Source organism: Triticum aestivum, chromosome 6B (assembly GCF_018294505.1).
Source record: "Triticum aestivum cultivar Chinese Spring chromosome 6B, IWGSC CS RefSeq v2.1, whole genome shotgun sequence".
In the NCBI taxonomy this organism is placed as follows: domain Eukaryota; kingdom Viridiplantae; phylum Streptophyta; class Magnoliopsida; order Poales; family Poaceae; genus Triticum; species Triticum aestivum.
The window spans coordinates 413,466,138-413,477,098 of NC_057810.1; the positions used below are offsets into that span (position 1 = coordinate 413,466,138).

Sequence of the window (10,961 nt, forward strand, 5' to 3'; positions counted from 1 at the left end):
TGTTGGTTGTTTGTTAGATTTTATGGATTTTGCGAAACAAGGTTATCTTTTTATCACCATGACATGTGCTCATCCTTTGAAAGTGGTGTTCTATGCTTGTTCGTTGACCTCGTATTGGACATGTTTGCACAAGAAAGTGGACTGTGACACATTGAAGCGGTTGTCATAGAAGGTCGTAGAGCTAGCTCCTGTGTAGTTGGGTGCGGTGCTTGCGACAATGTTGATGGAGCTTGGTTGCTACTTCTATTTTGCTTTTTCCTATTATCGTTTCATACGGCCTATAATAATGGTAGTTGCTAGCAGGTTTTTGTCGCATAGCACGTGTTTCGAGTGCAAGCACTCTAGAGTAAGTACAATAGAGCTGAGTCAGCTGGTTATAAGAAATAAACTAGTATATTCTTACTTAATTGGAGGAAAGAAAAGAGAAGAGAGAAGGTAAGCGGGCTCTTGGTGAAGAGCCAGCTCTAGCACGTGCTCCTAGGCACTCTGTGATAGTGAAAGGTGGATCATATAATAAAAAAGTAGTACACTCTTCTAATCAACTATTGTACATATTGACTATAAAATGGACTATAGATGACATGGCAATGGCTTATAGCCAGCAATTGGCTATACTATTAACCATGCTCTTAGAGCAACTCCAACGGGGCGACCCAAACGGATGGCGCATTTGTTCGCTTTATGTCCGTTTGGGCCGGCCGGCCGGCCGGCGTCCGCCCTGTTTTGCATTTGGATCGGCAGTGCACCCAACGCGCCGACCAATTTTCATGTCCGCACTCAAGTTTTAAAAAAGGCCGACGGCTATAGATCATGTCGGCACCATGCCAGCGCCGACATACAAGGCTGTGCTGCCTAGGGTTTAACCCTAACATATAGAGCGCCTCCCTCGTTGTCGCCACCACGCGGGCGTTGGTGACCTCCTGCTGCGCGGCGACGGCGACGGCGGCAGCTGCGACGGCTTCACCCTTTGCGTCCGCGACGTGCCTCCGACTTTTCCTCTTGGCCGACTCCGCCGCCCACTGTTCGGGCGTCATCGCCTTCTTTGGCTTGGTCGCGGCGGTCTTGCGCGGGGCACGAGGCTTGCCTTTGCCGAAGAGGGCGGTCTTCATGCCGGACGAGGCGAGGGAGGCGAGGCCAGCGGCGGCGATGAGGTCGAGGTCGTCTTCCATGGCGGGTGTGGGGCGGGAGCGCGTGCGGGCAGGAGTGTTTTGGGGAAAATGGGGGGGTGGGATGATGCTTGCTGCCACCGACAGGCGGGCTCGGGGAAAGGAGTAGGCGCTCGCGCGTCCGTCGCGTGTCTGCGCCGACGCAAATTCGGCTCAAAAATGAGCCGGGAATGGGTCGCCCGCGAACGAAAAGCAAACGCGCGTCCGTTTGGGTCGGCACTTTGGGCCGCCTGCGAACGAAATGGGTCGCTCGTTGAAGTTGCTCTTAGAGCATGTTTCCTGCTAGTGTTTCGAACTTGTTTCTCTTTCACGAACAGACATACTATTTCCATTCCTCAGTACTCCCTCCAATCCATACTATTTTCATTCCTCAATACTCCCTCCATTTCATAATATAGTGCGCTCACATTTTCCGAAATTTAAGTTTGATCATAAATTTAGTCAACAAGACCGACTGTGGTGGGAGCAAAAATTGTACCACTGATTATTATCAAAAATACGAATTTAGTGGTACATTGTTTGCTCCCGCCGCAATCGGTCTTGTTGGTTAAATTTCTGGTCAAACTTAGTTCTTGAAAAATGCAGGGCGCAATATATTGTGGAATGGAGGAAGTAGAAAGAAGGAAGGCCCTGTGAAAAATATTTCAGTTATACGTGGTAAAAAACCTGTATAACATCATGTGGTAAAAAAACTCCATAAACACACGAAAGAGAGGGAGTGCCACTATTAATGTTAGGACCCCGATAAAATCTAAATGTTCGGATTAAGCATTTCATCCCGAACGTTTTTACATGACAACTTTAATTGACGCGAGGTGGCAATTTTAGTTGTTAAGACATGGCAACTTTGTTCCAGTTCATTTTTTTCCCAGAAAATTCCAATGTTTACCAACCTCACGTGACCTAAAGTTGCCATAAAAAAGTTCAGGTTACCATGCTTAAAATCCGAACGTTCGGGATTTATCATTGCCGTAATGTTAAATTCTTCTTTCTACAAGGAATTTTGAACGCAAAATTCTTATTATCCAAAGTTTCAAACCATATAGTACACCAGTTGATAGCTTGCTAGCACTGTTACACCCAGAAATAGAATACAAAATCACAAGGCGCCAGGCATGTCAAACTCTATCGCAATCACTCCATCCTTGTACTCACACAACCACATCCACAGCTGCCTCACTGCCTCAGTCAGCTCACCTTCTCACCATGCTTAATTAGTTGTAGTTGATCTTCACGCAGAAGCTAATCCCCACCGAGACGGGACGGGAGAGACGTGATATGATATAATAATAAAGAATTAAAAAAAGGTATCGTCAGTTTATTGGATCCTGATCCGCTTCAGGTGGGGCCAGCTCTCCGGCCATCTTATCCGTTAGGTACGGTCACGGGACACGTACGCTCCCCGTCGCGTGTGGGCCCCCGCCGACGAGCTGTCACATAACGGCGGTACTTAACTCCGTTCTTTAAACAGCTCTATTTTCTTTTCTTCTTGCCTTTGCACACGTACGTTACGTGCTACGTGCGTCCGGTTGCTTGGTGTTGCGTGTTGGTGGTAGTACATCAGTACGCGAAGCTGACGCCGCCGCCGGAGGCAGTGGCACGGCGGCCGGACCGCACGGCGGCGGTGGAGGCGCCCTTTGCGCAGAAGCTGCTGCCGGCGTCCTCGTCGATGAAGATCTGCCTGCACCGGCACTCCACGCTGCAGAACGCCTTGTCACCTCTGCAATACCACGGATCTACATCAGATATGAATGAATGAACAAACTAGCAAGATCGGGTGTGCATTGATTATAGCTTCTTGATGCAGCTGCACGCGCAACCTAGCTAACCTGTACATGTAGATGTCATTGTTCTCGGCTAGATCCTTGTGGCACAGCAAGCAGCGCTGCAAGAAGGAACTCGTGCTTGCGGTGGGCCTCGCTGCCGGCGACCAAGGGGGTGAGGAGGTCTTGGGGCTATGGAGGGTGGCCTTGCTGATGATCTTGGCCTTGATGGAGTTGCTCTCGTGGGTCTCTAGCAGAACGCTCAGGCCAGCCATGAAGGGGATGCCTATCTTCTCGCTAGCTAATCAAACTCTCTCCTAGCTCCTCTCTAGCTCGAGTGCGAGATCTTTTCTTTCAGGGAAGGGGGTTGGTGCTTATAAAGAGTGAGGAGTGTGTGTGCTGCGGTATGGAACATGTAGAGGAAGCGTTTGATTTTTGGGGGAAATCTATACGGGGACCTTGCCTGACGTGTCTTCCCGTGCGATCTTTCAACGGCCTCCTTCTCCAACGCGGACTAAAATGTACGCAAATCCTTCGGACCGATATGTCCAAACGCTGCAAGTGCGATACCACATCGGTCTATCGACGCGTTTGGTTTTTCCGAAATTCTGCAAGCAAGATACAAATTAGGGGAGCTTTCATGGCTTGGGACCGCCGACACGTACACGCCTGATCGCCAGGTCCCACCCCAAAACCCTCTCCGCGTGAAGCGATCGCCATGCATTCATGCCGGTCAGCTTGTTCCAGAACGGGTGTGACTCCCACACGACATTGATGCCAGTCAGTGCAACAAGACCGGACGGGCGGGTGACACCACTTTAATGTCGACGTGGCAACCGAGAAGTCTACTTTGGCTGGTGCGCCACATTGAAGCCAGCTTCCCGTCCGTTTGTCTGGTCATGCCTATTTAAGCACGGTTCCAATGCCGTCTACACTACACCGCCTTCCCTCCCCGCTTACATTATGGCTACTCCTCTCGGTCTTCGCTCACAGATGTTGACGATGCCAAAGTCATAGTTCTTCGCGCCAGCAGGTGGCGGCTCCGGACCTTGGTGTCACAGTCGTCGCTCTCCGGGCCATCGACCTCCACGACTAAAGGGTCGGCTCCTCTGAGAAGGAGGGGGTTCGTCATCTCGTCCGGCGACAAGGAGGAGCAGCAGACGTGCCTCCGTAGATGGAGCTCGTGATCAAGCGATCGCTCTAGTACCACAATCCGGCGTCGCCTTCACCACCGCGAGCCCGCGTCAAGGAGGAGTCGGCGTCGCCACCTCGCCACCGCGTCAAGATAGAGTCAGCGTCGCTGTCGCGTCAAGCGGACTCGGTGCCCCTCGCTCAACCGTGGCTTCCAAATCGGATGTTGCGTGAAGGATGAGCCGGCGTCGCCACCGCGCCAGGTCTGGCACATCAATTCTGTCAAGGAGGAGGTGCCCCACGTAACCTAGAAGGTGTCTGGGTGCCTCCTCCACTGCCTCAGTGGCGTGCCAACGGCGACTCCTCGTTGTAGAGCATCCTTTCGGCGGAGGAGAAGATTACCAGAGAGGCAGCATGGAGAGAACGGCACAATGTGGTGTGCCGGGCCTCGTTCACAAAGTCTGACGCGACATCGGCCCTGGTCCTTGCAGACCTCAGCCTACTTCATGTATGACTATACGGCCATGTCATTTGGATGGACCAATGCCCCCAACCTACTTCATGTATCTAATGAACAAGGTTTTCATGGATTCTCTAGATAAATTTGTTATGATCTTCATCAGTGATATACTTATCTACTCCAAGACAGAAGAAGAGCCTGAGCATCATCTGATGATGGTTTTGGGAAAACTTCGAGCGCATCACCTTTAAACCAAGTTCAACAAGTATGAATTTTGTCTAAAGGAAGTTGCATTTTTGGGACATGCCCTAACTGTTAGCAGCCGATCCCAAGAAGATAGAAGTCATAACCAGATGGGAATCACCAACCAACGTCACTGAAGTCAGAAGCTTCTCGGACTCATTAGATATTATCGCAAGTTCATCGAAGGATTCTCTAGCATCGCAAAGCCGATGATCCAACTTCTGTAGAAGGATGAAAAGTTTGAATGCACATCCAAGAGTGAAGAAAAGTTTCCCAGAGTTGAAGAGAGGTTAATCACCGCCCCAGTGTTAGCCACCCCAGATATTCACAAGGACTTCATAGTCTATCGTGATGCATCTAAGCAAGGTCTAGGTTCAGTAGTTGCAGGAAGGAAGAGCCATGACATCCTTGGCAAGGTAAATGTGATCTCATATGCAGAACTGCCCTACTCATGATATGGAACTAGCAGCCATAGTGCATGCTCTTAAGACATGGTGACACTTCCTTATTGGTCATCGTTGTGAAATCTACACGGGCCATAAGAGCCTAAAGTACATCTTCACTTAGAACAAAATAAACATGAGGCAGAGCTGATGGCTTAAGTTAATCAAGGATTATGATCTTGGCTTTAATTTCCACCCCGAAAAGTCAAATGCCATAGCAGACGCCCTCAGTTGAAAGACATGTAGCATGAATGCCTTAATCAAAGCAGCACAACCAACCCTGTATGCAGAGCTTAAAGAGGTCGGCTTAGAGATAGTCAGTACTGGCTACGAGGTCAGACCCACCCAGGTGGATCAAACCAAGGAAGTCAACTGGCGGATCTTTACATATCTCGGATAGTAAGTTTGCGTGGTCGGTTATATCGGATAGAGGAACCCAATTCACCTCTAGATTTTGCACAAGAAGGTTTGGGAAGGAGGTTATCCTTCAACACCGCCTTTCACCCATAGACCAGTGGACAAATAGAGTGAGTAAATTGGATACTTGAGGATATGCTAAGAGCTTGTGTCTTAGCTTATGGAGCCAAATGGGAAGATTGCCTTGGTAGAGTTTTCCTAAAATAACACTTACCAGTACAGTATCCAGATGGCACCATTTGAAACTTTATATGGATGAAAGTGTTGGACCCTTCTCAACTGGTCGGAGCACGAAGAAAGCGCCATTTTCGGACGTGACATTAAGCAGAAGAACAAGTGCAGCTGATTCGGGAACGTCTAATGACCTCCCAATCAAGACAAAAGACCTACACCGATTCTTATCGTTGCCTCATAATCTTCCAGACCAGAGATCATGCCTACCTAAAGGTCACCCCGCTCAAGGGAAATCAACACTTCCATGTCAAAGGAAAGCTTCCCCGGCGATATATCGGACCCTTAAAGATCACCGGAAGGCGGGGAGAAGTTGTGATGCGGAGCATCCTACAGACATCACCATGTCAAGAGTTCATTTGGCAAGTGACACGTGCGACATCTACTTCTCATACATAAAGGTGAATCTTCTCCTTTACACTTGTTCACCTGACCCCTTCGAGGATGGCATACTACTTGACACTCCACTCATGTGCATGCATAGGTATTGTCGGAGCTTCACGGACGACGAGGAGGAGTGCAAGCGCCAAGAAACACCTACACCATCCGCGAGGGAAGCATGGAAGAGAAGACGGAAGAAAACGGAGCTGCTACATGCTACAGCCACCGGACGTCTGGTCACCACCAGACATCCGGTACCTGACGCGGCCCAGCCGGCCAGAAGAACTCCAGTCGACGAGTGCTACAGCGGCCGGACGACCGACGAACGCTGGACATCCGACAAGTCCCAGCGCCCGGATGACAGACGCCCTCCCGGACGTCTGGTGCCACATTCATAGAATGATATTTACGGAAGTCCGAAGACTTCCGGACGTTCGGACTGTCCCGAGCCTCCGGACGTCCGACACCGACCGGACGTCCGACGCATGTGTGCGCAGCCACGGGCCTTTGGCCTTGTATCCCTCTCCCACTTACCCCTTCGTCGCTTAGACTATAAATAGACCTCCTCCACCTCCTTTCTAGGGTTAGCAAATATGATAGCTCATTCTTAGGTGAGCTTTGCTCCTACCTCTACTCTTGAGAGAGAGAGACTACCACTCCCATGGAGTTCAAGACCTCCATGTGAGAAGATCCTGCAGGATATCATCAAGACCCCCTCGTGGGAAGATCCGTCTAGGATACCATCAAGACCTCCTCTGGAAGATGAACTCTACCTTGTATCTTTTCTTTTGTTGGTCATGTACCATGTGGATCTTGTGTGTTTGATTGTCTAGTGGATGTGTGATTGGACTTATTCTTGAGTGTTTCCCCTTGTGATTTCTCCCCATTCTTCCCTGTGTTCTTCGAGGGATCCCACTCCAAACGTGAAAGATCGGCCTACACCGGGTTAGCCCCGTATCATATGGTATCATGAGCCACGTAAATCACGTATTTGGAGTCCCTCCCATCATGTTCTAGCCTTCCTTTGCTTGATTTCGTCCTAAATTTCGAAAATCCCCACCAAAAATAGCCCCAATTGTTTTTGTGATTTGTTGGTTTGATGATGTTTTGTTGATTTTGATCCATGGATTTGCTTGGTTTCGAGTGGATCTAGCATTTCCCCAAGTTTTCCCATCTTTCATCCACGAAATCTCATCAATTTTGACCCCAAAATCCCCATTTCCCGCCCAAAATCGCGCCCCGGATCTCAAATCCCGCGTTGACCCCGATACACCGGACGACCGACGCTTTTACGGACGTTCGGAACCCCTGCAACGACCGGAAGTCCGCAACTTTCCGTACGACCGGTGCCACCCAACAGAACCAAATTTACGGATTTCTGAGCCCGACTGGACATCCGACGACCGGACATCCGTCCTTTTACGGACGTCTGTAACCTGTAGTTTCAGACTTCGGCTAATTTCTGTTTTGTCCATAACTAATTCATCCGAACTCCGATTTTGATGTTCTTTAGCTCGTTTTGAAGCTATTGACATCCCCCATCCCACAAAAATACTACAAATACCATTTGACTCCATCAAATTTTCGAAAATTTGGCAAGTTTGCCTAGGCCCTCCACCACATCATCCGCATAGCCACCACCGTCTTCTGCAACCTAACCAATTTTGTTCCCCATAGCATTCATGGTTGCTTGAGTAGCAATTCAAGTCTCCTAAGGTGTTTCGGCTACTTAGGGACGGTTGCTTCTTCATCAACCAGCACCACCATTTCCGCATAACCTTGCCCACAATACACTTCCACCACCCCAACTTAACCCACTTTTGTTTGAACTTGTTTGAGTTGTGGCTTGTGTCTCCTAAGGTGTTTCGGCTACTTAAGGACGACAACTTCAACTCCAACACGTATATAGCCCATCATTCCACTTCCGGATTGCCAAGTGCAAACCACCACCGCTTTTCCGCTACTACCATTTGACGTTTGCCTTTGAGATTTTGAGTTGTGGTTTTTCCGTTTCCTAGGGTGTTTCGACTAACTAGGAACGGGTCTACATCGACAACACCGCCTCTCATCATTGCCAAGGACGGTAACCTCGACGACACCATTGTACATTCCCCTTGCAATTGCATTGATAACTTCTAGCCCATTTTCCGTCACTTGCCTATTGAGACTAGCTGAGGGAGTCCTGAATTAGGGGGTGTCCGGATAGCCGGACTACCATCATCAGCCGAACTATCATCGGCCGGACTATCATCATCGACCGGACTCCAAGACTATGAAGATATAAGATTGAAGACTTCGTCCCGTGTCCGGATGGGACTTTCCTTGGCGTGGAAGGCAAGCTTGGCGATACGGATATGTAGATCTCCTACCATTGTAACTGACTCTATGTAACCCTAGCCCTCTCCGGTGTCTATATAAACCGGATGGCTCTAGTCCGTAGGACCCAACAACAACCATTACAATCATACCATAGGCTAGCTTCTAGGGTTTAGCCTCCTTGATCTCATGGTAGATCCACTCTTGTAAACATCCACAATATCAATATCAATCAAGCAGGACGTAGGGTTTTACCTCCATCAAGAGGGCTCGAACCTGGGTAAAACATCATGTCCCTTGTCTCCTGTTACCATCCGCCTAGACGCACAGTTCGGGACCCCCTACCCGAGATCCGCCGGTTTTGACACCGACATTGGTGCTTTCATTGAGAGTTCCTCTGTGTCGTCACCGATAGGCTTGATAGCCTCTTCAATCGACAACGACGCAATCCTGGGTGAGACTTTTCTCCCCGGACAGATCGTCGTATTCGGCGGCTTCGCACTGCGGGCCAACTCACTTGGCCATCTGGAGCAGATCAAAAGCTACGCCCCTGGCCGTCAGGTCAAGTTTGGAAGCCTAAACTTGACGGCCGATATCCGCGGGGACTTGATCTTCCATGGATCTGAGCCACAACCGAGCGTGCCGCGCTGTCACGATGGGCACGACCTAACTCTTCCGCCGGACAGCACCTTGGAGGCCGCACATGAATCCGCTCCGACCCATAGTCCGGAGCCGATCGCTCAGATCGAGGACAGATGGCTGGACACCGCCTCGGGAGCTGCAACTTCCATGGCGATGGAGCCGAACACTTACCTTGTCCCGCATAGAGCTCATGACTCCGAGGTGCCGGACTCTCTGCCGGACTCCGAACCTCCTGCGCCCCTGCCAGTCGAATCCGATTGGGCGCCGATCCTGGAATTCACCGTTGCGGACATCTTTCAGCACTCACCCTTCGGCGATATCTTAAATTCGCTGAAGCATCTCTCGCTATCCGGAGAGCCCTGGCCGAACTACGGCCAGGATGGTTGGGACGCGGACGACGAAGAAATTCAGACCCCACCCACCACCCACTTCGTAGCCACCGTCGATGATCTAACCGACGTGCTAAACTACGACTCCGAAGACATCAACGGTATGGACGACGATGTCGGAGACGATCAAGGACCAGCACCTACAGAGCACTGGAAGGCCACCTCGTCACATGACATACATATGGTGGACACCTCAAAGGGAAGCGATAACGAGGAACAACGGGACGCGGCAGAGGATAATCCCGCCGATAAACAAACAAAACGGCGACGTAAACGCCGCCCTAAGTCCCGCCTTGATCAAAGCAGCATTCCTAACGACCCAGCGATAGAGCAGGGAAAACCACCGGACGACGAACATACAACCAAGCAACCATCCGAACAGGACGAACCGGATAATCAACCCCTTCACGGAGCAATCAATAGTCCGGACACAATACCGGAGCATAAGAACCTTCACAAAAGACTCGTAGCCACTGCAAGAAGTTTGAAGAAGGAAAAACGGAAGCTCAAAACAGCGGAAGACATACTCAGAATGAAGTGGAGCAAAGTACTCAAGACCGCAGACAAATATGGCAATGGCCATCAAACAAAGAGCTACCCGAAGCGCAAGCTGCTGCCAGAATTTGACGAGGAAGCCATAGAGCCCTCACAGTCAAAAAATAAAGAGGCCGCCTGGCCGGATAGACGGCCAGATGACAGGCCAAAAGCGACAAGCGGCGCCGCACACAAGCCGACTTATGATCCTGGGAAAACGGACGGCCCAACTAGGTCCATCTACGGGCCAAAAAAGAGGGCCCCAGGAAGTAACACAACACGACAAGTGTTTGAAGACAGCGGCACACCCAAATACAGGGGCGCCGCACACCCGCTATGTTTTACCGATGAGGTGCTGGATCATGAATTTCCAGTAGGGTTCAAACCCATAAACATAGAGGCATACGACGGCACAACAGACCTCGAAGTCTGGATAGAAGATTACATACTACACATACACATGGCTAGGGGAGATGATCTCCACGCCATAAAATACCCACCCCTCAAGCTCAAAGGGCCAGCTCGGCATTGGCTCAAAAGCCTCCCAGAAAACACTGTTGGAAGTTGGGAAGAGCTTGAGGACGCGTTTAGAGCAAATTTTCAAGGGACTTATGTCCGCCCTCCGGATGCAGACGATCTGAGTCATATAACCCAACAACCCGGAGAGTCAGCGTGCAAATTCTGGAACAGGTTCCTTACCAAAAAGAACCAAATAGTCGACTGTCCGGACGCGGAAGCCTTAGCAGCTTTTAAACACAAGGTCCGAGACGAATGGCTCGCCAGACACCTCGGCCAAGAGAAGCCAAGAACAATGGCCGCGCTAACAAGCCTCATGACGCGCTTTT

At 50.3% G+C, this 10,961-nt stretch overlaps 1 protein-coding gene across 1 annotated transcript; it reads right to left on the reverse strand.

Annotated features, from left to right (window-relative positions):
- Positions 1 to 2,187: 2,187 nt before the first annotated feature.
- LOC123134173 (FCS-Like Zinc finger 3) lies at positions 2,188 to 3,353 on the reverse strand. Its single transcript, XM_044553476.1, has 2 exons — positions 2,996 to 3,353; positions 2,188 to 2,886 (listed from the first exon to the last, which is right to left on the reverse strand). Exons 1-2 carry the CDS (start codon positions 3,202 to 3,204, stop codon positions 2,727 to 2,729), a joined length of 369 nt encoding a protein of 122 aa, XP_044409411.1. The 5' UTR covers positions 3,205 to 3,353; the 3' UTR covers positions 2,188 to 2,726.
- Between the last annotated feature and the right edge of the window lie 7,608 nt (positions 3,354 to 10,961).